Source organism: Oncorhynchus masou, chromosome 12, assembly GCF_036934945.1.
Source record: "Oncorhynchus masou masou isolate Uvic2021 chromosome 12, UVic_Omas_1.1, whole genome shotgun sequence".
In the NCBI taxonomy this organism is placed as follows: domain Eukaryota; kingdom Metazoa; phylum Chordata; class Actinopteri; order Salmoniformes; family Salmonidae; genus Oncorhynchus; species Oncorhynchus masou.
Genome location: NC_088223.1, coordinates 25,856,874 through 25,879,658, shown reverse-complemented (window position 1 = coordinate 25,879,658; position 22,785 = coordinate 25,856,874). Strand labels below are relative to the sequence as shown.

The window sequence follows — 22,785 nt, the reverse complement described above, 5'->3', positions numbered from 1 at the left end:
CTGCAGCTCGCGACTGGAACGAGCTGCAACAAACACTCAAACTGGACAGTTTTATCTCAATCTTTTCGATCAATGACTCAATCATAGACACTCTTACTGACAGTTGTATCTGCTTTGCGTGGTGTATTGTTGTCTCTAGCTTTTTGCCCTTTGTGTTGTTGTCTGTGCCCAATAATGTTTGTACCATGTTTTGTGCTGCTATCATGTTGTGCTACTACCATGTTGTTGTCATGTTGTGTTGCTGCAATGCTGTGTTGTCATGTGTTGCTGACTTGCTATGTTGTTGTCTTAGGTCTCCCTTTATGTAGTGTTGTGTTGTCTCTCTTGTCGTGATGTGTTTTGTCCTATATTTATATATATATTTTATTTTTAATCCCAGCAACCAATCCCCGCAGGAGGCTTCTTTGCCTTTTGGTAGTTTATTTGGGTAATTTATTTAAAAAAGGTTAAATAAAATAAAAAATCTAAATAAATCCATGATAAAGGATCCATCTCTTGACTGTCTCTTCCTCTTCTATCGCTCACATTAATAGACACTAAGTGGAAACTGATCACAAGCTTCACCGACATGAAAATAAAATTACTTTTAGGGGAGAAAACTCTACAATACTCAAAAGAGATTTGTTACACAACATTAACAGATCGGTCTTGTAATCGAACACTTACGTAGTAGTTAGTAGTGAGTAGTTGTACTTCACACTATCATATTATTTCAAGACTGAGGAAAATTAGGAAAATGCTTGCGAAATGTGTTGGAATGGAGCAGGTACTGCTGGTAAATCTATATGTTTTGAATACTATTGCAGACACCTTGAACTCCCCTAAGCCATAACCTTCAGAGACCAGTCTAATATTAAACAACTGATCCAATTGTGGGGATTTTTTTTCTGGTTCTCTATATTCATAAGTGCAGCGACAAATAACCACACACTGCTGAGCTGCGTTGAAACTACAAGATACACATCTTGTCACACCCTGACCATAGTTTGCTTTGTATGTTTCTATGTTTTGGTTGGTCAGGGTGTGATCTGAGTGGGCATTCTATGTTGGATGTCTAGTTTGTCTGTTTCTGTGTTTGGCCTGATATGGTTCTCAATCAGAGGCAGGTGTTAGTCATTGTCTCTGCTTGGGTGCCATATTTAGGTAGCCTGTTTTGTCATTGTGGGTTGTGGGTGATTGTCTATGTTAGTTGCTTGTGTCAGCACAGTTCTCATTATAGCTTCACGTTTGTTATTCATTTATTGTTTTGTATAGTTTGTATTCAGTGTTCAGTGCTTTCTTTAATTAAAAAATCATCATGAACACACCACGCTGCATTTTGGTCCGCTCCTTACGACGATCGTGACACATCTCTATCGATCTGAATGTTAGTTAAGTTATTTAAAGCCTAATATTATGATGTGATACATTTATTAGAGCAGCACCTTAACTGGAAACACTGAGTATGAATAGAGGCAGTAATATGTATGTATAGTAAAAACCACACACAGACTGTGTGTGTGTACTTTGGCAGCATCTACAACACACCCACCCCTTCTCAGACTCCAACTTATAGCCCTGCACACTGCTGCTATTGACTCACTCCTCCCCATGACCAAACAGAGAACAGAGCAGCAGTCCGAGCTCCTCTCTCACCCTACGCTCATCTCACTACACCTGGGATCCACATCCAGCCGTCCCTCTTCTGCTATCAGACAACCAAAGGAACCATGGTGCTCTACCACAGGGAGTTTGACAAGGCAGGCAAGGCAGCCGGTCTCCAGATATGGAGGATAGAGAAGATGGAGCTGGTCCCTGTGCCTGAGAACCTGCACGGGAACTTCTATGTTGGGGACGCGTATGTGGTCCTCCACACTGTCAAACAGCGGGATAGCTGCTTCTACGATCTGCACTACTGGCTGGGTGAGAGAGTGTGTGTGTGCGCGCATGCATGTGGGCTTTAGGGCGTGTTTCCTCAGGCTGTTCAGTAGGATGTCACATGCTGGATGATTTGTTTACTGATGGAGGCTTATAAAACATTGGAGATGAATGTGAACATATTTTAGGGAGTGTCTCATAGATGTTAACGTTTTATATCTACAGGCTGAAATCAACGGCATCATTTTATCATAATATTGTCATTAACATGAATAAATACATTGGCAAAAGAAAACAACTTAACATCAAAGGCCATACGGTACTAACGGTGTTATAACACATTCAGTTCGTCATAGGATCATATCTGTGTAGATGTATTCATATAGGAGAAGAACAGGTTGTGCATACAAGACAGAACAAGAGAGATGGTTTGGCTTGAATTGGAGAAGGAATGGTGACACCACAAATTCAGATATAGGATGCTAACGATGTTGAGAAAGATGGTTGAGAAATGGATACAATAATCACTATTATGTGGTTTTTAGTTAAATGTTTCAGTTAATACTCCGTGCCCATTCACACTCAATGGCACACATACGTAATCCATATCTCAATTGTCTCGAGGCTAAAAGATCCTTCTTTAACCTGTCTCCTCCCCTTCATCTACACTGATTGAAGTGGATTGAACAAGTGACATCAATAAGGGATCATAGCTTTCACTTGGATTCACCTGGCCTGTCTATGGCAAGGAAGAAGAGGTGTTCCTAATGTTTCGTGCACTCATTGTATGTGTTATTGTCCCCCATAGTAGTGTCACTGTCATTTCACAACTGTGTGAGCCCTCGAGGTGCTCTTGTCTGTTACTGTAGACAGAAGAAAGTCAACCAATTTTGTCATCAGCTGAGCTAAAAAAAAAAAACAAGGTTTTGCCTGAAGTAGGAAACAAAAGTGATTATCTGGTTAAAGGCCAGGCGAGTTACCATATCCTGACGCTTCCTGGACAATTCTCAGATTTTAAGATTCTGAGATAAGGACATTCCAGGTAGAGGTCGTAAACCATATCAGTCATCTTTGCACACATCATGGGACGGTGATGGTTTCCCTTCCTATCAGGACTATAGCCACTCTGGAAAACAAGCAAGACGTTTCATGAACCTTTGAGTAACTACTCTGTTCAGCTGTCTCAGAGTACACACTCCCTGAAAGTACTGTCAGAATATGGTAGATTATTGTAGAAACATGGTGTTGTACAGCTGTTGTGATGGAGCTATGGAACCATGCAAGTCAAGTCTACTGATCTGTAACACTAGCTTCCTTCCTTGACATCTCTCTCTCTCTCTCTCTCTCTCTCTCTCTCTCTCTCTCTCTCTCTCTCTCTCTCTCTCTCTCCTCCTCTCTCTCTCCCCACTCACCAACTCCCATCTGAATACAAACATCAATAGCACCACTAAGATGTTAGTTTGTCCTTCCTCTCGTCGTCCCCCCCCATCATCATCATCGTGAATCATTAACCAGTAAAGCCACTAATGGGCCTCCAATAGGTTTCCTTGCCATTTTGCTTGCTGCTATGGGCTTTAATTTCTTCCTGATTCTGACATGGACTGTTGACCATGAGGCCTTCAAGGTATCCCGAACAGGATGCCAGATCCTGGGATTAAACCTCTGTAGTGGTGTTTATTTTGTATTTAACCTTTATTTAACTAGTCAGTTAAGAACAAATTCTTATTTACAATGACGGGCTACCAAAAGGCAAAAGGCCTCCTGCAAGGACGGGGCTGGGATTCAAAATAAAAAATATAGGACTAAACACAAATCACGACAAGAGAGACACCACAACACTACATAAAGAGATACTTGACAGCACATGCAACACATGACAACACAACATGGTACAGTAGCAACACCACATGACAACAACTTGGTAGCAACACAACATGGCAGCAGCACAACATGGTACAGTAGCAGCACAAAATATGGTACAAACATTATTGGGCACAGACAACTGCACAAAGGTCAAGAAGGTAGAGACAAAAATACATAACGCGAAGCAGATACAACTGTCAGAGTGTCCATGATTGAGTCTTTGAATGAAGAAAGTGTTTGTTGCAGCTCGTTCCAGTCGCTAGCTGCAGTGAACTGAAAAGAGGAGCGACCCAAGGATGTCTGTGCTTGGGGATTTTTAACAGAATGTGACTGGCAGAATGGGTGTTGAATGTGGAGGATTAGGGTTGCAGTAGATAGCTCAGATAGGGGGAAGTGAGGCCTAAGAGGGTTTTATAAATGCGCATCAACCAGTGGGTTTTGCGACATGTATACAGAGATGACCAGTTTACAGAGGAGTATAGAGTGCAGTGATGTGTCCTATAAGGAGCATTGGTGGCAAATCTGATGGACGAATGGTAAAGAACATCTAGCCGCTATAGAGCACCTTTACCTGCAATCTATAAATTACATCTCCGTAATCGAGCATGGGTAGGATGGTCATATGAATCACGGTTAGTTTGGCAGCTGGGGTGAAAGAGGAGCAATTACGATAGAGGAAACCAAGTCTAGATTTAACTTTAGCCTGCAGCTTTGATATGTGCTAAGAGAAGGACAGTGTACCATCTAGCCATACTCTCAAGAACTTGTATGAGGTGACTACATCAAGCTTTAAACCCTCAGATGTAATAATCACAGCATTCTTCTTACCAAACCACATTACCTTTTTTTGGAGGTGTTCAGAACAAGGTTAAGGGCAGAGAAAGCTTTTTGGACACTGAGGAAGCTTTGTTGTAGAGTGTTTCACACAAAATCCTGGGAGGGGCCAGCTGAGTATAATACTGTATCATCTGCATATAAATGGATGAGAGAGCATCCTACTGCCTGAACTACAGTATGTTGTTGTAATGTACGGGTGGAGTACAGCCACCCATACATTTACAATGGCAACATGCAAAGCTGGTAGACTCTGTTGCAGAGTCAAAATGCATTAAAGTACTAAAATAAAGCATACTATGAGCATTAGAGTCATAACATCAACCAGGCAGTTTGTGCTGAAGTTGTGCTAAATTTCCTCTGTCTAAACTTGAACAGTCTCTCATTTATCACATTGTATTTAAGTACTGTACCACTCATGCTCTCTCCTCAGGTAAGGAGTGCAGCCAGGACGAGAGCACGGCGGCGGCCATCTTTACTGTTCAGCTGGATGATTTTCTTGGAGGGAAGCCTGTCCAGTACCGAGAACTGCAGGGGTTCGAGTCCACTGCCTTCACACGATACTTCAAGGGAGGCATCACATACAAAGTACGGTATTGTTTTACTGATGCAGTTTATTTCACTAATATTAAATTTGTTCCTTTATCTGTGTTACTGCTATTTACTACTAGAGTATATGGTGTTATACTGAACCAGAACGCGCACTTATTTTTTAGCAGTGAACATTCATTCCATTTGCCACATTTTACATTTCAGACCCTGGGCATCATATGCTGAAGGTGTGCTATTAAATAATCACTTGTTGCAACGTTTTGTTTGACCCTGACCATGGGCAGCAGCAGTGACTCATGGGATGGAAAAGGAGCTTGGTGTAGAGGGAAAAGGAAAACAGTTCTGTGTTCCGTACGTTGTTTGTTTTCTTGGTCCTGAACATTTCGTGGTTTTCCGTAATATTGCCTAATCGCTAGAAGGAAATACTTGACACGCTACCCTTGTTCAACCTCATAGGGTACTTATAGGCCCTGACATTTCCTTTTGTATGTTGTTTCAGGGATGTTTGTGTAGGGTACTACGTAACTGTGTACCTTGTTTTGTATGTGATGTATAATACGTATGTACATCTGCGTCTTGAATTGCTTTTAAACTGAGCAAGACAATTTCCCTCTTGAGGGCAATAAGGTATTCTATCCTAATCTATTCTACTCTATTTTATTCTATTCTATCCTGTTCGATTCTAGGCCGGAGGCGTGGCCTCTGGGTTCCATCACGTGGTCACCAACGACCTGTCAGCTCTGAGACTATTCCACATCAAAGGTCGCCGTGTCGTCAGGGCAACCGAGGTCACCCTCAACTGGTCCAGCTTCAACAGAGGGGACTGCTTCATCGTGGACCTGGGAGCAGTATGTTTTGATTGATTGATCTACCAATTGACTTTTTTTATTTTATTTTACCTTTATTTAACTAGGCAAGTCACTTAAGAACAAATTCTTATTTTCAATGACGGCCTATGAACAGTGGGTTAACTGCCTTGTTCAGGGGCAGAACGACAGATTTGTACCTTGTCAGCTTGGGGATTTGAACTTGCAACCGGTTACCAGTCCAACGCTCTAACCACTAGGCTACCCACTAGGCTACCCTGCCGCCCCGACTGATTAAGTCATTGATGGATCGGTAGATTGTACTCTGGCCTCCCTCTATGTGAGAGTTTACCATATAGATATAGAACATGTATCAATAATATAGTGTCTATGGTAGTAACACTGCCTCTGCCAAGAGGTCCAGACTTTCATGGCACATATGGTAGTGCCCTCAGTGGCCCTGTAACAACAGTTAATTTGTTTGACTGTCACTATCCTAAGAAATCTGACTCATTGCCTAGACTTCACTGTGTAAGCAAACTTCAAATTCTGCTGAAACGCAAACATTGTCCGTTCGGCTTGAGTTCTTATTAAATCCCAAACATATGAAGGCCTGTGGTATGTTGACTTAAGGTGGGTATCAAGATCATTTGATATACAAGGTATTCTAATGTTTACCTAATTAAATTCAAAAGCTATTCTCTTCTGTTTGAATATTGCCAGAAGCGGTGACCCTGTGGTGACCCTGTGGTGACCCACTGGTTTTGAACCGGGGTTGTCTGATTGCCACAAGATTGTGTTAGTTAGCCCTCAAAGCTAAAGCCTTTATGCACCTGGAACGTCATAAAGTGTGCAACAGCCCACTTTCCAACTGAACCATATCTGTTACCTGTCTCTAGGTTATCTACCAGTGGTGCGGTTCAGAGTGCAACAAGTTTGAGCTCCTGAAGGCAGCACAGGTGGCTGCCGGTATCCGTGACAATGAGAGGAATGGCCGAGCAAAACTGGTTGTCGTGGAGGAAGGGAGAGAGCCGTCTACGTTAACTGAGGTGACAGATGTTCATTCAACACAACATTTAACTTTCATTCCCTAGTCTGGTGTTTGCACTCTTGAATTGAAATTAGCTGCAAAACTGTATGACAGTTAAGTAATCTACTTTTGTGTGCCATCATTTCGCTATCTCCATTGTCAATGTTATCTTCCTGGTTTTTGTCTTTGTGTTTTTACCTGTCAACCCTAACAGGTACTCGGCAACAAGCCAAATCTACCAAAAGGTGATGACAATGACGATATGGTGGCAGATATCTCCAACAGGAAGATGGCCAAACTCTACATGGTATGGTCACACTCTTACACACACACACACACACACACACACACACATTCAAACTCATCTCGTTGTTGTTCCTTCCAGGTATCTGATGCATCTGGAGCGATGCAGGTGACCCTGGTCTCAGAGGAGAACCCGTTCTCTCAGAGCCATCTGCTGTCTGACGAGTGCTTCATCCTGGACCACGGGAAGAGCAGGATGATCTTCATCTGGAAAGGTACGTATTTAAACTGCTGAACATCTTTATCTTGACAAATCATCCTAATTCATCCCTCATCCTTTTATACCTCCCACCTTTTATGTACCTCTTCTTCGCATTGAATCATCCAACATCACCCATAAAGGCCGTAACGCCAACCCCAGCGAGAGGAAGACTGCCATGAAGACTGCTGAGGGCTTCATCAAGCAGATGGGCTACCCAGCTAACACACAGGTTCATGCTCATTATCATCCATCTAGCATCAGTCATAATTGCTATGTTTGAATCATTTGGTTGAATCAACTCGTGACTCAAATATCATGTCAGTTCACGTCCTGCTAAACTGATCGGGACTGAAGGGGAGTTGATCCCAAACACTGACGTTCATAGGAACAACTCTTTATCTCCAGATCCAGGTTCTTCCAGAGGGTGGGGAGACTCCTATCTTCAAACAGTTCTTCCAGGGGTGGAGGGATAAGAACCAGAGCGAGGGGTTCGGGAAAGTATTTGTGACCGAGAGGATAGCTAAGATACATCAAGTGGAGTTCGATGCCTCCAAGCTCCATGAGTCCCAAAGCATGGCAGCTCAGCATAACATGGTGGACGACGGCACAGGGGACACTCAGGTACAGGACCAAGTGTTACCACCACAAGACGTGGTTAGCCCACTGAGCTAAGGTCTAAGCTATAGGTCGGGACACTAACACAGGCCTTCAGTTATCAGGCAAGCTTCCTCATTACGCAAGTGTTACAAGGAGTGAATAAGCATATATGCTAATACATGCTAATGTACAAATGAGTCAGGTGTTCTATTCCACTGACAATCCCAATCACATAGATTGTTAAACAAATTATAGTAAAATAACCAGCCAGATGCATGTTTCATGTTCCAGATCTTCAGAGTGGAGAGCAGTGGTCGAGTCCCAGTTGACCCAAAGACGTATGGTCAGTTCTATGGAGGAGACTGTTACATCATCCTCTATACATATAAGAGAGGACAGATCATCTACACCTGGTCAGTCTGGTAGACCTGTACTTATATTTTAAATTCGATTGATTGGTTGGATGGGAGGGTGGATGGATGGATGGATTGATCCCAATACTTCCTGTGGCAGGCAGGGGGCTAGCAGCACTCTAGATGAGCTCACAGCTTCAGCCTTCCTAACTGTGGAGCTGGATCGCTCTCTGGGAGGGAACGCAGTTCAGGTAGAGGACTAATTAATCAAATTAAGATGATCATCTCTTATTGTTCAATGTCTATGAATGTCCAATGGAAATGTGTGTTCTGCTTTATCACAACCCATCTGAAAGACACCCACACACACACTGTGGCTGAAGAGGTTGGAGCAGATCGCCTCGGTGGAAATGTGTCAAAACTGTATAAAGTTTGTAAATTCATGTTTTTTATATCACAGCAGTAAAGTGTGATACTAGAGGATGTTATTCTCTCCAGTCTACTGTGTATTAAATCCCCTAATTTGACTGCTGTATCAGGGTTTACTTTCCATGCCTTCAGGGCAGAACGGAATCTTTTCTCTGTATGTGAAATTGGCATCCCTTAATCTGATTCAATGATTTATGACCAACAGGTAGCACAGGGTGCTGCTTGTAGAGAGACACTGGGAGATTCTCAATTGGTTTTACTAACTCCCTTGTCCCCTCCATTTTTTTTAAAAGTTGAAAGGTAATCAAGAGGAGGGGAGGAAAGGAAATGTGGAAACAAATTTGCTTGTATGAAATGAGACTCTCCTTCTCCACTCGTGCATCATCAAGCAAACCAAGAGAGTAGGACTGTAAGGTTTGATCTGCAAAAAGATGATTCTGAGATGTTTGGTTTTAAAGTTCCAACCACTCATTGGTTTGCATGGTATCAGCTATTTTTATCTTGTATAATTTTAAACTTAATTACATGAATTGGGGGAATTTACAGTGTACTGTTGAAGTCAGAAGTTTACATAAACCTTAGCCAAATACATTTAAACTCAGTTTCACAATTTCTGACATTTAATCCGAGTAAAAATTCTGTCTTAGGTCAGTTAAGATCACAACTTTATTTTAAGAATGTGAAATGCCAGAATAATAGTAGAGAGAATGATTTATTTCAGCTTTTATTTCTTTCATCACATTCCCAGTGGATCAGAAGTTTACATACACTCAATTCATATTTGGTAGCATTGCCTTTAAATTGTTTAACTTGGGTCAAACGTTTCGGGTAGCCTGAATTTTGACCCCTTCCTCCTGACAGAGTTGGTGTAACTGAGTCAGGTTTGTAGGCCTCCCTGCTCGCACACGCTTTTTCAGTTCTGCCCACAAATCTTCTATAGGATTGAGGTCAGGGATTTGTGATTGTCACTCAAATACCTTGAATATGTTGTCCTTAAGCCATTTTGCCACAACTTTGCTTGCAAGTATGCTTGGGGTCCATTTGGAAGACCCATTTGCGACCAAGCTTTAACTTCCTGACTGATGCCTTGAGATGTTGCTTCAATATATCCACAATTTTCCTACCTTATGATGCCATCTATTTTGTGAAGTGCCTCCTGCAGTCCCTCCTGCAGCAAAGCACCACCACAACATGATGCTGACACCCCCGTGCTTCACGGTTGGGATGGTGTTCTTCGGCTTGCAAGCCTCCCCCTTTTTCCTCCAAACATAACAATGGTCATTTCCCCAAAAAGTATGATCTTTGTCCACATGTGCAGTTGCAAACTGTAGTCTGGCTTTTTTTATGGCGGTTTTGGAGCAGTGGCTTCTTCCTTGCTAAGCGGCCTTTCAGGTTATGTCGATATAGGACTCGTTTTACTATGGATATAGATGCTTTTGTACCTGTTCCCTCTAACATCTTCACAAGTTCCTTTGCTGTTGTTCTGGGATTGATTTGCACCTTTCGCACCAAAGTACGCTCACCTCTAGGAGACAGAATACATCTCCTTCCTGAGCGGTATGACGGCTGCGTGGTCCCATGGTGTTTATACTTGCATACTATTGTTTGTACAGATGAACGTGGTACCTTCAGGTGTTTGGAAATTGCTCCCAAGAATGAACCAGCCTTGCAGAGGTCTAGAATTATTTTTCTGTGGTCTTGGCTGATTTCTTTTGATTTTCCCATGATGTCAAGCAAAGAGGCACTGAGTTTGAAGGTTGTGCTTGAAATACATCCACAGGTACACCTCATATTGACTCAAATGATGTCAATTAGCCTATCAGAAGCTTCTAAAGCCATGACATCATATTCTGGAATTTTCCAAGCTGTTTAAAGGCACAGTCAATTTAGTGTGTGTAAACTTAGTGTATGTAAACTGGAATTGTGATACACAGTAGATTATAAGTGAAATAATCTGTCTGCAAACAATTTTCGGAAAAATTACTTGTGTCATGCACAAAGTAGATTTGCCAAAACTATAGTTTGTTAACAAGAAATTTGTTGAGTGGTTGAAAAACGAGTTCTAGTGACTCCAACCTAAGTGTATGGTAACTTCCGACTTCAACTGTATATTCTGTAGATTAACATTGAACAGAACAAGGCTATGTCAAGAGCTGAATTTGGACAAAAATACAGATGGAACCTTTTAGCCCAAAATTATGTTTACAGGGGAGGATTCCCAAAATAAATGTGTAAAGTGATACAACAAATGTAGCTAGTGGTGGCAGACATTGTATAGATAAACATTAAGTAAAGTATTGTTTTTAAATGTCTGCATGCTTTTCTCCACCAAGAAAACAACAGCTGATTCAAAGGGGTGTGGCATATTGTAAAACACTTCTGTTCTAGATGCCGTGAGGATGCTCTTGTGCCTCCTCTGTCAAAGAAGGTAATTGAGGAGTGGAGCAGACGCCTTCGTTTGCTTACTAACGAATTGACCACTTATCAGTTTCTGGGTCATGGAGGAGAGAGGACGGAGGAGTCCAGGAGAGGACGCTCCTTTTGGCCAAATGAGAATCTCCCACTGTATATGTGTTATAGTGCCCCCTAATGACTGTCTGTACAACATAGGTCTCTACCTTGCCCTCCAGCTATGGCTTCGCTATCCATGACCTCCTGTACCAAATTGCATATGCGTTAATAATCTATTTTGGTTCCCTAGGTGAGAGTGTCCCAAGGTAAAGAGCCTGCCCATCTCCTGAGTCTGTTCAAAGACAAGCCCCTCATCGTGTACAAGAGTGGTACCTCACGCATCGGAGGCCAGGCACCTGCGGCCCCCACACGCCTGTTTCAGGTCCGACGTAACCTGGGCACCATCACACGCATCGCAGAGGTGAGAATGTTCTCCCACACAGACACACACCTATGGTTGTTTCATTGGCAGTGATGGGAGGTAAACACACATAAATGGAGTTTACACACGTTTCTAATAAGGGTTTATGCACCGATCATGCTAAATTACATTTATGATGCTCGTTTGTCGTTTCCTGTCATCGAGATGGAGGTCAGCATTTCCTCAGCTTTTATTCTCGCCACTAGATCCCAGTTGCCTTGTCTGTTGTGTGTTGTGGTAGGTGGAGGCGGAGGCTGGCAGCCTGAACTCTAACGATGCCTACCTGCTGAAGATGCCCGCGGGGCAGAGCTACCTGTGGGTGGGTAAGGGCGCCATCGAGGACGAGGAGCGGGGAGCCCGGTACCTGAGTCAGGTGCTGAAGTGTCAGACACAACGCATCGTAGAGGGACAGGAACCAGGTGAGAACACAGATTCCTTGGCCTGGGCCCATATTCAGAAAGCGTCTCAGGGGAGGAGTACTAATCCAGTACCAGTTTTCCTTTTAACTCATAATAAGTAAGAATATATGGACAGGGTCCAGAACTGCTGCTCTGAGAAGCTTTATGAATATGGGCCCTGATATGGCACCATGATAATGATGTGTGATGTAGTACTCAGGAGAGTCACCAGGGGGCACACTGAGACAAGGAAAGTTTTGAGGCAGATTGAGGATTTTAGTCCTAAAATGAACATCACCAGTTCAAGATGCACAGAAACTCAAGCAGATGTGTTATGTTTGGTTGTAGCGGACCTCTGGGCAGCGTTAGGGGGGAAGAAGGAGTACCAGACATCAGAGAGACTGGATAGTAGCCGCACTCAACAACCTCGCCTGTTCGCCTGCTCCAACAAGACTGGCAGGTTCATAGTGAGTACCACACACGCATGCTCACCCACACATGCACGCACGCTCACACACAAACACACAAACACACACACACGCACAAATAGATAGCTAGCTAGATAGATTATAAATGCTGTCTACAGATTGAGGAGGTTCCAGGAGAGTTCAGTCAGGAGGACCTGGCAGAGGATGACGTGATGCTGTTGGACGTCTGGGATCAGGTATGGAGCTTGTTACCCTTCCCCAAATTAAAATGTTCAGCCCATTTTTACCTCTATGGAGGTTGAATTATATTAATGTTAATTTTTTGTGATAGGTGTTTATCTGGATTGGCAAAGATGCCAATGAAGTTGAAAAAACTGAATCTGTAAAATCTGGTGAGTTTTGGTCTTTGTCTTATGTGTGTATATGGTAGTTAATTTTTCGTATCGTAAGTTTAATGTGTAGTTTAATATGTCGCCTCTTCACTGTTGACGTTGAGACTGGTGTTTTGCGGGTACTATTTAATGAAGCTGCCAGTTGAGGACTTGTGAGGCATCTGTTTCTCAAACTAGACACTCTAATGTACTTGTCCTCTTGCTCAGTTGTGAACCTGGGCTTCCTGCTCCTCTTTCTATTCTGGTTCGAGACAGTTTGCGCTGTTCTGTGAAGGGAGTAGTACACAGCGTTGTACAAGATCTTCAGTTTCTTGGCAATATCTCACATGGAATAGCCTTCATTTCTCAGAACAAGAATAGACTGACGAGTTTCAGAAGAAAGTTATTTGTTTCTGGCCATTTTGGGCCTGCAATCGAACCCACAAATGCTGATGCTCCAGATACTCAACTAGTCTAAAGAAGTGCTAACATAATTGCAAAAGGGTTTTCTAATGATAAATTAGCCTTTTCAAATGATAAACTTGGATTAGCTAACACAACGTGTCATTGGAACACAGGAGTGATGGTTGCTGATAATGGGCCTCTGTACGCCTATGTAGATATTCCATTAAAAATCAGCCATTTCCAGCTACAATAGTCATTTACAACATTAACAATGTCTACACTGTATTTCTGATCAAGTTGATGTTATTTTAATGGACAGAAGAAAAACGTGTTTTTCTTTCAAAAGCAAGGATATTTCTAAGTGACCCCAAACTTTTGAACGGTAGTGTATATACATATCAGTATTTCCCTTTTAATATTCACTGAGTGTACAAAACATTAATGCTCTTTCCATGACAAAGACTGATCAAGTAAATCCAGGTGAAAGCTATGATCCCTTATTGATATCACTTGTTAAAACTTCTTCAATCAGTGGAGATGTGCATTGAGATATGGATTGTGTATGTGTGCCATTCAGAGTGGCAAGACATAAGATTTAAGTGCCTTTGAACTTGATATAGTAGTAGGCGGCATGCACATTAGTTTATGTCGAAAACTGCAATGCTGCTGGGTTTTTCACACTCAACAGTTTCCTGTGTGTATCGAGAATGGTCCACCACCCAAAGGACATCCAGCCAACTTGATACAACTGTGGGAAGCATTGGAGTCAACAAGAGCCAGCATCCCTGTGGAAAGCTTTTGACTCCTTGTACAGTCCATGCCCCTACGAACCAAGGCTGTTCTGAGGGCAAAGGGGAGGGCAACTCAATATTAGGAAGGTGTTCCTGTCTGTTTTGTACACTCAGAAAATAGTGTGTTCCCACTTCAAATACACTATGGTTTACCCCATTGATTGACAGTGTCTATGTGCTCCCTTCCTTACAGCCAAGACATACATAGAGACGGATCCGGGGGTTCGGGATAAGAGGACCGCCATAGTGATGGTGAAGCAGGGTCATGAACCCCCCACCTTCACAGGGTGGTTCCTGGGGTGGGACACGGCACGCTGGGACTCACACACCGTGGCCAGGACCATGAAGACACTGCAGATTTAGCATAAATGAATCCCAACAGTTATAACACTGTAATAACACAGTTTAGACATTTATAACATTCACTCTGTATTCAGCCAAGGGTTTCCAGATACTAGTGTGAAATAAGGGTTAACTAGTCATTCATGGACTAGTGTTGGGCTTAAGGAAGCGCAAAGTCCTTTACTTTGATTTGTCTTTGTTTGCTTTACTTTTAGGCCTGCTATGTGTCATTTTATTTGTATTTGTTTGCTTTACTTTTAGGCCTGCTATGTGTCATTTTATTTGTATTTGTTTGCTTTACTTTTAGGCCTGCTATGTGTCATTGTATTTGTATTTGTTTGCTTTACATTTAGGCCTGCTATGTGTCATTTTATTTGTATTTGTTTGCTTTACTTTTAGGCCTGCTATGTGTCATTTTATTTGTATTTGTTTGCTTTACTTTTAGGCCTGCTATGTGTCATTTTATTTGTATTTGTTTGCTTTACTTTTAGGCCTGCTATGTGTCATTTTATTTGTATTTGTTTGCTTTACTTTTAGGCCTGCTATGTGTCATTTTATTTGTATTTGTTTGCTTTACTTTTAGGCCTGCTATGTGTCATTTTATTTGACATTTGAGTCATTTAGCAGATGCTCTTATCCAAAGCAACATACTGTAGCGAGTGCATACGTTCTTTTCTTTTGTCTTGCTGGTCCCCCGTGGGAATCAAACCCTCAACCCTGGCGTTGCAAGCACCATGCTCTACCAGCTGAGCACACGGGACATCGTCTGATGTGCACTGCTTGGACATCTTTGTTGTTTATTTTTTTTTCTCGTTACAAAGATGAAACCCTAAAATATATGATATATTATGTTGATTTGGACTTCTATAACTGTCTGGAATGAATGTTGCTATTTGCTTTTTTTATGATAGAAAACTCTCAGCAGGCTTTACGCATTTTTCTTCTAATTTCACATTTCTGAAGTTGTTCTCAAATCTAGCCTAGCCTCGCAAGCTTATGTGAAGGATTTGATCATCAGTCTGGTAATTCCGAGGCTAAAAGTCTAACCCAGGGGATTTTTTGGCCCACAACACCGTTTTGATATCTGAATATTCTTGTGACCCCAACCGTGTGAAAAAAACAGCCAATGTTAACTTTTCTTATTTGACTCTGTGGCAGACAATTCTAACAGTATTTCTGATTGTCTTAACATACTTTTAATGGGAGGCTATGACAGTCAATTGCAAATTAGTCTGACATATAATGTCTCTAACATCACCATCACTAATGAGATGGGTGTGCTAGATGAATGTCTCGTCGGAGTATCTCATAGTCAGGGGGCTTGGTCAACAGTGGTCAAGCTCAGACTGTGCTCATCCTGCTGACGCATCCAATCTGGGTCGATATTTGGTTTTAATGCCGATGAGAGCATGGTTTGCTTTTGAAAGACTCTAAATCAATCAATTAAATGTATTTATAAAGCTTTCTTACATCAACTGATGTCACAAAGTACTGTACAGAAACCCAGCCCAAAACCCCAAACAGCAAACAATGCAGGTATAGAAGCACGGTGGCTTGGAAGAACTCCCTAAGAAGGAGTTGTTCTGGTTCGTTGCTCTAAAGAGTTCTTTCCTCTAAATACACTGATTTGGTCACTCATCTGTAGAAGGTTTTTCTATTTCCCCTGTATGCTTGCGTTCAGTTTACCAAAATGTCTCTTAAATAGGCAAGGACACACATTAAATCCATTGTGAATGACAACATTTCCTCTCTCAATGCGAAAACCCCCCTCGATAACCACCAAGCCTCTGTGTGAAATAAGACATTGTCATGCTCAGACCCCATATCTCCACATAGTTTTGTGAACAGGCGTGATCGCAATGGATGTGGTTTGATGTAGTTTCCAATCTAAGTTACCCGCTGCAGTGCCTTCAGCCTTATTCTAAAATTGATTCAATAAAACAATTTCCTCAGCAATCTACACACAATACCCCATAATGACATAAGTGAAAACAGGTTTTTAGAAATGTTTGGAAATGTATTAAAAACAGAAAACAGAAAAACCTTATTTACATAAGTATTTAGACGCTATGCTATGAACCTCTATATTAAGCTTAGGTGCATCCTGTTTCCATTGATCATCCTTGAGATGTTTCTATAACTGGATTGGAATCCGCATGTGGTAAATTCAATTGATTGGACATGATTTGAACTCTTTGGCCTGAATGCCAAGCATCACGTCTGGAGGAAACCTGTCACTATCCCTACGGTGAAGCACGGTGGTGGAAGCATCATGCTGTGGGGATGATTTTCAGCAGCAGGGACAAGGAGACTCGTCAGGATCGAGGCAAAGATGAACGGAGCAAAGTAGAGAGAGAGCCTTAATGAAAACCTGCTCAGGACCTCAGACTGGGGCGAAGGTTGACTTTCCAGCAGGACAAAGACCCTAAGCACAAAGCAAAGACAATGCAGGAGTGGATTCTGGACAAGTCTCTGAATGTCATTGAGTGGCCCAATCAGAGCCCCGACTTGAACCTGATCGAACATCTCTGGAGAGACCTGGAAATAGCTGTGCAGCGACGCTCCCCATCCAACCTGACAGAGGTTGAGAGGATCTGCAGAGAAGAACAGGAGAAACTCCCCAAATACAGGTGTGCCAAGCTTGTAGGGTCGTAACCAAGAAGACTCAAGGCTGTAATCGCTGCCAAAGGTGCTTCAACAAAGTACTGTGTAAAGGGTCTGAATACTTATGTAAATATGATATTTCAGTTTATTTATTTTAATTTGCATGAATTTTTAAAAAAAAATACTCTTTTTGCTTTGACATTATGGGACATTGTGTGTAGACTGATGAGGGGAAAAAACAATGTAATCAATTTTAGAATAAGGCTGTAACGTAACAAAACGTGGAAAAAGTGAAGGGGTCTCATTACTTTCCGAATGCACTGTAAGCTGGGGAGTTTCCTCTTGATTGCATAAATTATTTGTTTAACAGCGTTATCTGACTTTGGCAATTGTCTTCACCATGTCAATTGCAGGTGGTAATATCAGTCTCTGTAATACTGTATGGTTTCGTAGCGGAGCGGACCTAGACATTCACCATGGGAATGGCTAAGTGACTTGGTCAAGTGCAACCTATTTTCCATGATCTGTGGGTGCACTCTAGCTGAATTTTATCTTTTAGATTTTAATCATTTTAATCAAGATTTTTAAGGGTAACCACATTACAATGATTTTGAGATATAAGGACAATATTAAATATGTATTTTTTTTTCTCCAGATTTGTTAAATTCTCCTATGACCCTATTTTCATATCAGGCGACCCCTAGTGTTGATAGCCTGACAAATTAACTTGTAATTCTTATCTGACAATATTCTAGAACTTGAAAACATCCCTTTTGATCACTTTACTATATTGAAAGAGAGACATAGGCTTTCCAATGGGGGATATCAGTTTCACTAGTAAATTGAGTGCACCATCCTACTGGACACATACGTCAATTCAACATCTATTCCACGTTGATTCAATTTCAAATTACGTGGAAACAATGTTGACTCAACCAGTGTGTGACCTGTGGGATTTCACTGCATTCTCATTTCAAAGGTCAATTTCCCGCCATTCCAGTGTCTGGCGTCTGAGGAGCATAATTTCAGATAGAACTATTGAAACCGCTAAGAGATCAGACCAGATCTGAGAGACCACCCAAACCACTGTAAATGTGTTATTGATGGTCCTCACCTCCTTAAATAAAGGAAATCACCCTGCTCTATGATCTTGCATGATGGTTTTTTTATTCACAGTGCACAGATGTTCGGATCTAATTATAAAATGATTTCTAAAAATCGCCATACATTGGCCCTATCTTTATTTAAAAATATAAAGTTAGGCAGAACACATCTTTAAAAATATATATCAAGCTCTTCATATTCTTCATATTCGTGACGTTTGTTGCAATCAAAGAATCTTGAAAGTGAAAAATGAGCTAAATCTTTCACCAGCCACACGTGTAGCCTATAGATGAGTTCCAGATAAGAGACAGGCACGGCTCTCCACCAATCGTACAAGGAGAAAATGTTCCACCAATCGGACAAGGAGAAAAAGGAGCTCGCTGGGACGTTAACCACCCAGAGCTCGCGCTAGAAACATTCTGGGTTGAACCTGGGGTGCGGGAATGGAATAGAGAGGGAGTCCGTCTACTTTTATCTTTCAGTAGTCGTGTGGTCGTGATAGTGAGTAAGAGAGAGGAGATCATACAAGAAACCCTGCAACGATTTCGCTTTCATGTTTTGGAAAGTCCATATGCCTACATCACAAAGGTAGGTGTGCAGTCTACAAATTATATATATGTTTTTCCATGCATGGAGATTATGCACAGTACAATATGTGGAATAAATTAGCCTATACCCAACCCATCGTCGACAGTTTTTCATGACGGCTTGTCTACCTAGACTGCCTGTTATTGAGTGCAAGATGATTGAGTAGCAAACTAGCAATAGCCTACTAATATATCAGAGCATTCGATTCATAGTTTTTTTTTTCATAGCACTTGTTGGCATAACACCTGTCTGCTTGTCAAGTCATTTGTTTTACCATTAGTGGTAGTAGGCTGATGTTGCCGTGTAACAGCTTCTTGATGGCCAGCAAGTCAGTCTTGTGTAGCCTAGATAATTCTCTCAATTTAGGATTTGGCAGAATAATGCCATTCCATGCTCTTGTGCTAACAGCAATGATCGTCAACCCCGAAGACAGTTCAAATAGGATTTTGGTTGGGAGCGCGCCGGCGTACTTGTCATTCAATGTCGATAGCCTACTGCCTATGAATGAGAATTAGCGTATGAAATCCACCGAGCTCCGAGCGCTAATCAATACGCTACATGTGCAAATAGTCTCCTCTTATTCATCTCCTACGTCCCGAAATATTAGATGTAAAGCCGTAAGAAAGAGGGGAAGAGAGTGAGTATATTCACTTACAATGAGAAAAAAGAATTAAGAGACTGTATAGGCCTAGGCTATATTCACTTACAGTTTAAAGCCCCTCCAACTATAAAACAGTAGACTGCTGCTCTTTTGGTTGTTGAGTGCTTTTCACAGCTGCTTACATTGTATCGTCTCTCCTTTATTTCCAGGTGAATCCTGCAGCACAGCCCCCTCTGAAGGGAATGAGAAGCCTTGTGATTATTTGTTGACGCAGCACCAGCACGACACTCCCCTGTCTCCCTCAACGTGAATAACAAGATGGGGAATGGATTATCAGACCAGATCTTCCCCAGCCTTCCTTCCTTCCAGGCCCTCCATATTGTCATCTTGGGTCTGGACTGTGCCGGGAAGACTACTGTCCTCTACCGCCTTCGCTTCAATGAGTTTGTGAACACGGTCCCCACTAAGGGATTCAACACGGAGAAGATCAAAGTGTCCCTGAGCGCGGGCGGAAAGTCCTGGCGGAAAGCGGCGTTCCACTTCTGGGACGTGGGTGGTCAGGAGAAGCTCCGCCCCCTGTGGCGCTCGTACACGCGGTGTGCTGACGGAATTGTGTTCGTGGTGGATTCCGTCGACATCGAGCGCCTAGAGGAAGCCAAGACGGAGCTCCATAAGATCACGAGGTTAGCGGAGAACCAGGGGGTGCCGGTTCTAGTGGTGGCCAACAAGCAGGACCTGAGGAACTCTCTGCCGCTTCACGAGATGGAGCGCTCTCTGGCGCTAGGGGAGCTGGGTAATGGAACGCCCTGGCACCTGCAGCCCGCCTGCGCTATCATAGGGGAGGGGCTACAGGAAGGTTTGGAGAAGCTCCACGCCATGATCAACAAACGGAAGAAGACACAGAAAGCTCAACAGAAGAAGAGATGATCTGAGTAGTCGCGCACACACACAACTGCCATCTTGTTGGAGCTACACAAGGACTTAAGCTAACAATGGTGGTGGATGGGGACTCCCCTGTTGTGGTGTTAACCATGAGCAGGACACGTGGTGTTGACTGTAGCATGATGTACTACAGTACCCACAATGCTCAGTGTCTCGTGGAGCCCTCAGTGATGGGTCCACTGCTTGCCTGCCTGTCTGGTGGCTGAGTTGTATTAGTCATATGGAATGGGACTGAGTCTGTTCAGGGCTGTTGTCACTGTCCTCACTGGAACTGATGGAATAGATTTTCATGGACTTTGGATGGCAACTATCCTGGCTGGCACAGCATCACAGGACAGTGGACACTAATGTATGTTTCAAGGAAGTGTTATTCTATACCATGAGGCACACAGGGGTTCTCAGAGACAAAACAATCAAAACACTGTTGAAGTGTCAGAAGTCAAATGTATTGTGTTCTGTCGACACTCTTAAGTGTTACAAATGTATGTAGCCTGCTTTTCAATCAGTTTGAACCATGAAAACACATTGAAATGATCGGTTTACCAAAGCCTGTGTTGACAATGAGATTACATGTGAAAAACACAAAGGACAATCAAATTGCAGTCAGTCACTTGTTAGTGTGACCTCAAAGTTAGTCTTACAATCAGTCAGTATTCTGTCTCCATGTTGCTCAATGGAAGTCGAGAGGGTCGAGATAGTGAATCATCAAGCTTATGCTAAATTCATCTAAGAGAATACAGAGATGGATGTTTTTAAACGATATGTAACAACCTTGTTGTTTCATCAGTGATAAATGATAAGAATCTACAGCAGTTGGGCTATTTAATGTGACTATCATTTGGGTTAGGTGGGAGGTAGGGGTAAAAAAACAGCTGTCAGGCAGTGTGGTTGTCTTGTGTAATTCTGTTGATTTGACATGCTGGTTGGCTCAGCATACCCTGAATATTCTTTCCTGGCTTGGCTAGCTGTCTGATCTGGACCCTGTACTCCAAGTGTCAGGCATCTGTCAGATCCAGTCCTAGTACCAGCCTAAGACTGGGTGCAAGGACCTAAGTAGAATGAGGGTAACTGGAACGCACCCAAAATTTTAGATAGATGGCGAAGTAGGGCTGGATCTATAGATTTAGCCCTTCTTGGCTATCTACCTAAAACTTTGGGTGCGTTCCAGATACTCATTCTACTTAGGTCCTTGCATTTTATAGGATTGTTATATCATGTTGATGTGGTTCCGAAGACATGAAATAGTTCCGCAGATGTAAAGATCTGATCAGATCTCAGACTTGTGCAGAGTTTGTGTACCTGGAACGCACCCATGGACTTCCATGTTGATAGACAGTCAAATAAAGGCACTTTATTGGTCTGTTTTCTGACCTTAGAACTTGCATCAGATTTTTGTATGAGGTTTATTATGATACTTAAAGAAGTGAAATGTTGATATTGCTTCGAAGGAAGCGTTAAAAAAATATATTGTTATGCTGTTATCACATTGGAATGTCAGTTGTCCCCCTGTTTACTGTGTGTGAGGGGTGCTCATATTTATGTATTTGTTTGTATAAATGTGTTCACCTTGAATAAAGCAACAATTAAACACTAACATGATATTGAACTTAAATTAATTTCCTAGATGGCATCAGACATTGGGTAACAGGTTTGAATACTATTTTCCTAGCTTATCAGCAGTTATATGGCATTTACACTGCATCAGGTGTTGGGAAAATAACATGTCCACTCACTATTTCCTCATGCAATAGGTTCCTGCCCTCATGTTCAGTGTAGAAACGGAGAATAACAAACTAGAGCGGCTGCACTGCAATCAGAATCAAGTGCGTTCATTACACCGTCTACTTTACTGTTCAGACACACTATTTCACTTTTCACCAACCTGATCTCACTGCCTACGCCCCAAACCCCCTGAATTCAGTGGTGAATCAAATTCCGGTTCAACAGCCTCTCACTGTCAGCTAGAATTGAGGCTGTTGTTCTAAGGCTCATGAATATTCCTGAGAAACACAAGGAAAAGCCTGATATGCATAATGGACAGGGTCCTAGTGGTGGGATGTTAAGCTGGGCACAGAACTGGATCAGGTGGTCTTGGGATCGAGGCTACTTACAGAACAGAAGAAACAGTATAACACGTTCTCATTACCAGCTGTTGAAAAGTCTTGTCTTATCTGGGGCTGGTTTCAATAGTGTTGGTGACTGTGTTTGGAGAAGAGACCTTCAGACAGTTCTAGCCCAGGAGAACCTGCCCTCCTCAGGACTAATAGAGGGGGCATAGGTCAGAGATGACTCAGTAAGGAGTGATCTCTCTGGAGGGTTTCTCCTGTTAAGCCCTTTCCTGATTATTGGATAGATGGAGGTGAGGGAACAGTCATATGAGGGGAGGGCACACACACATGCGCAGGCAAGCCCACAGGTACACACACACAGCGGCTCCAGGTCACCCATGTATCTATCTGACAGGTATGGATAATGGAGGTGAAACTGAAAATGGCTCACAGTTAATTGTTTCA

The 22,785-nt window shown here is 42.4% G+C and overlaps 2 protein-coding genes across 2 annotated transcripts; both read left to right on the top strand.

Moving 5' to 3' along the window:
- Nucleotides 1-1,609: 1,609 nt before the first annotated feature.
- Nucleotides 1,610-18,185, top strand: LOC135549766 (scinderin-like). Its single transcript, XM_064980042.1, has 16 exons — nt 1,610-1,902; nt 4,988-5,142; nt 5,793-5,954; nt 6,812-6,961; nt 7,157-7,249; nt 7,328-7,460; nt 7,588-7,676; nt 7,853-8,068; nt 8,336-8,457; nt 8,558-8,648; nt 11,528-11,698; nt 11,940-12,117; nt 12,445-12,563; nt 12,683-12,760; nt 12,856-12,916; nt 14,285-18,185. The coding sequence occupies exons 1-16, from the start codon at nt 1,710-1,712 to the stop codon at nt 14,452-14,454; spliced, it is 2,181 nt and encodes a 726-aa protein (XP_064836114.1). The 5' UTR covers nt 1,610-1,709; the 3' UTR covers nt 14,455-18,185.
- Nucleotides 18,186-18,574: 389 nt separating this feature from the next.
- LOC135549765 (ADP-ribosylation factor-like protein 4A) lies at nt 18,575-21,866 on the top strand. The gene is made up of 2 exons (XM_064980040.1): nt 18,575-18,729; nt 19,540-21,866. The coding sequence occupies exon 2, from the start codon at nt 19,649-19,651 to the stop codon at nt 20,255-20,257; it is 609 nt and encodes a 202-aa protein (XP_064836112.1). The 5' UTR covers nt 18,575-18,729; nt 19,540-19,648; the 3' UTR covers nt 20,258-21,866.
- The last annotated feature ends 919 nt before the right edge of the window (nt 21,867-22,785 follow it).

What these genes read in the sequence shown, in the direction of transcription:
- LOC135549765 (XM_064980040.1), top strand. Translation starts at nt 19,649, where the DNA reads ATGGGGAATGGATTATCAGACCAGATCTTCCCCAGCCTTCCTTCCTTC.
- LOC135549766 (XM_064980042.1), top strand. Translation starts at nt 1,710, where the DNA reads ATGGTGCTCTACCACAGGGAGTTTGACAAGGCAGGCAAGGCAGCCGGT. An exon ending in AGGGAGGCATCACATACAAA is followed by an intron (nt 5,143 to 5,792) that starts GTACGGTATTGT and finishes GTTCGATTCTAG; the next exon opens with GCCGGAGGCGTGGCCTCTGG. An exon ending in AGCCGTCTACGTTAACTGAG is followed by an intron (nt 6,962 to 7,156) that starts GTGACAGATGTT and finishes CAACCCTAACAG; the next exon opens with GTACTCGGCAACAAGCCAAA.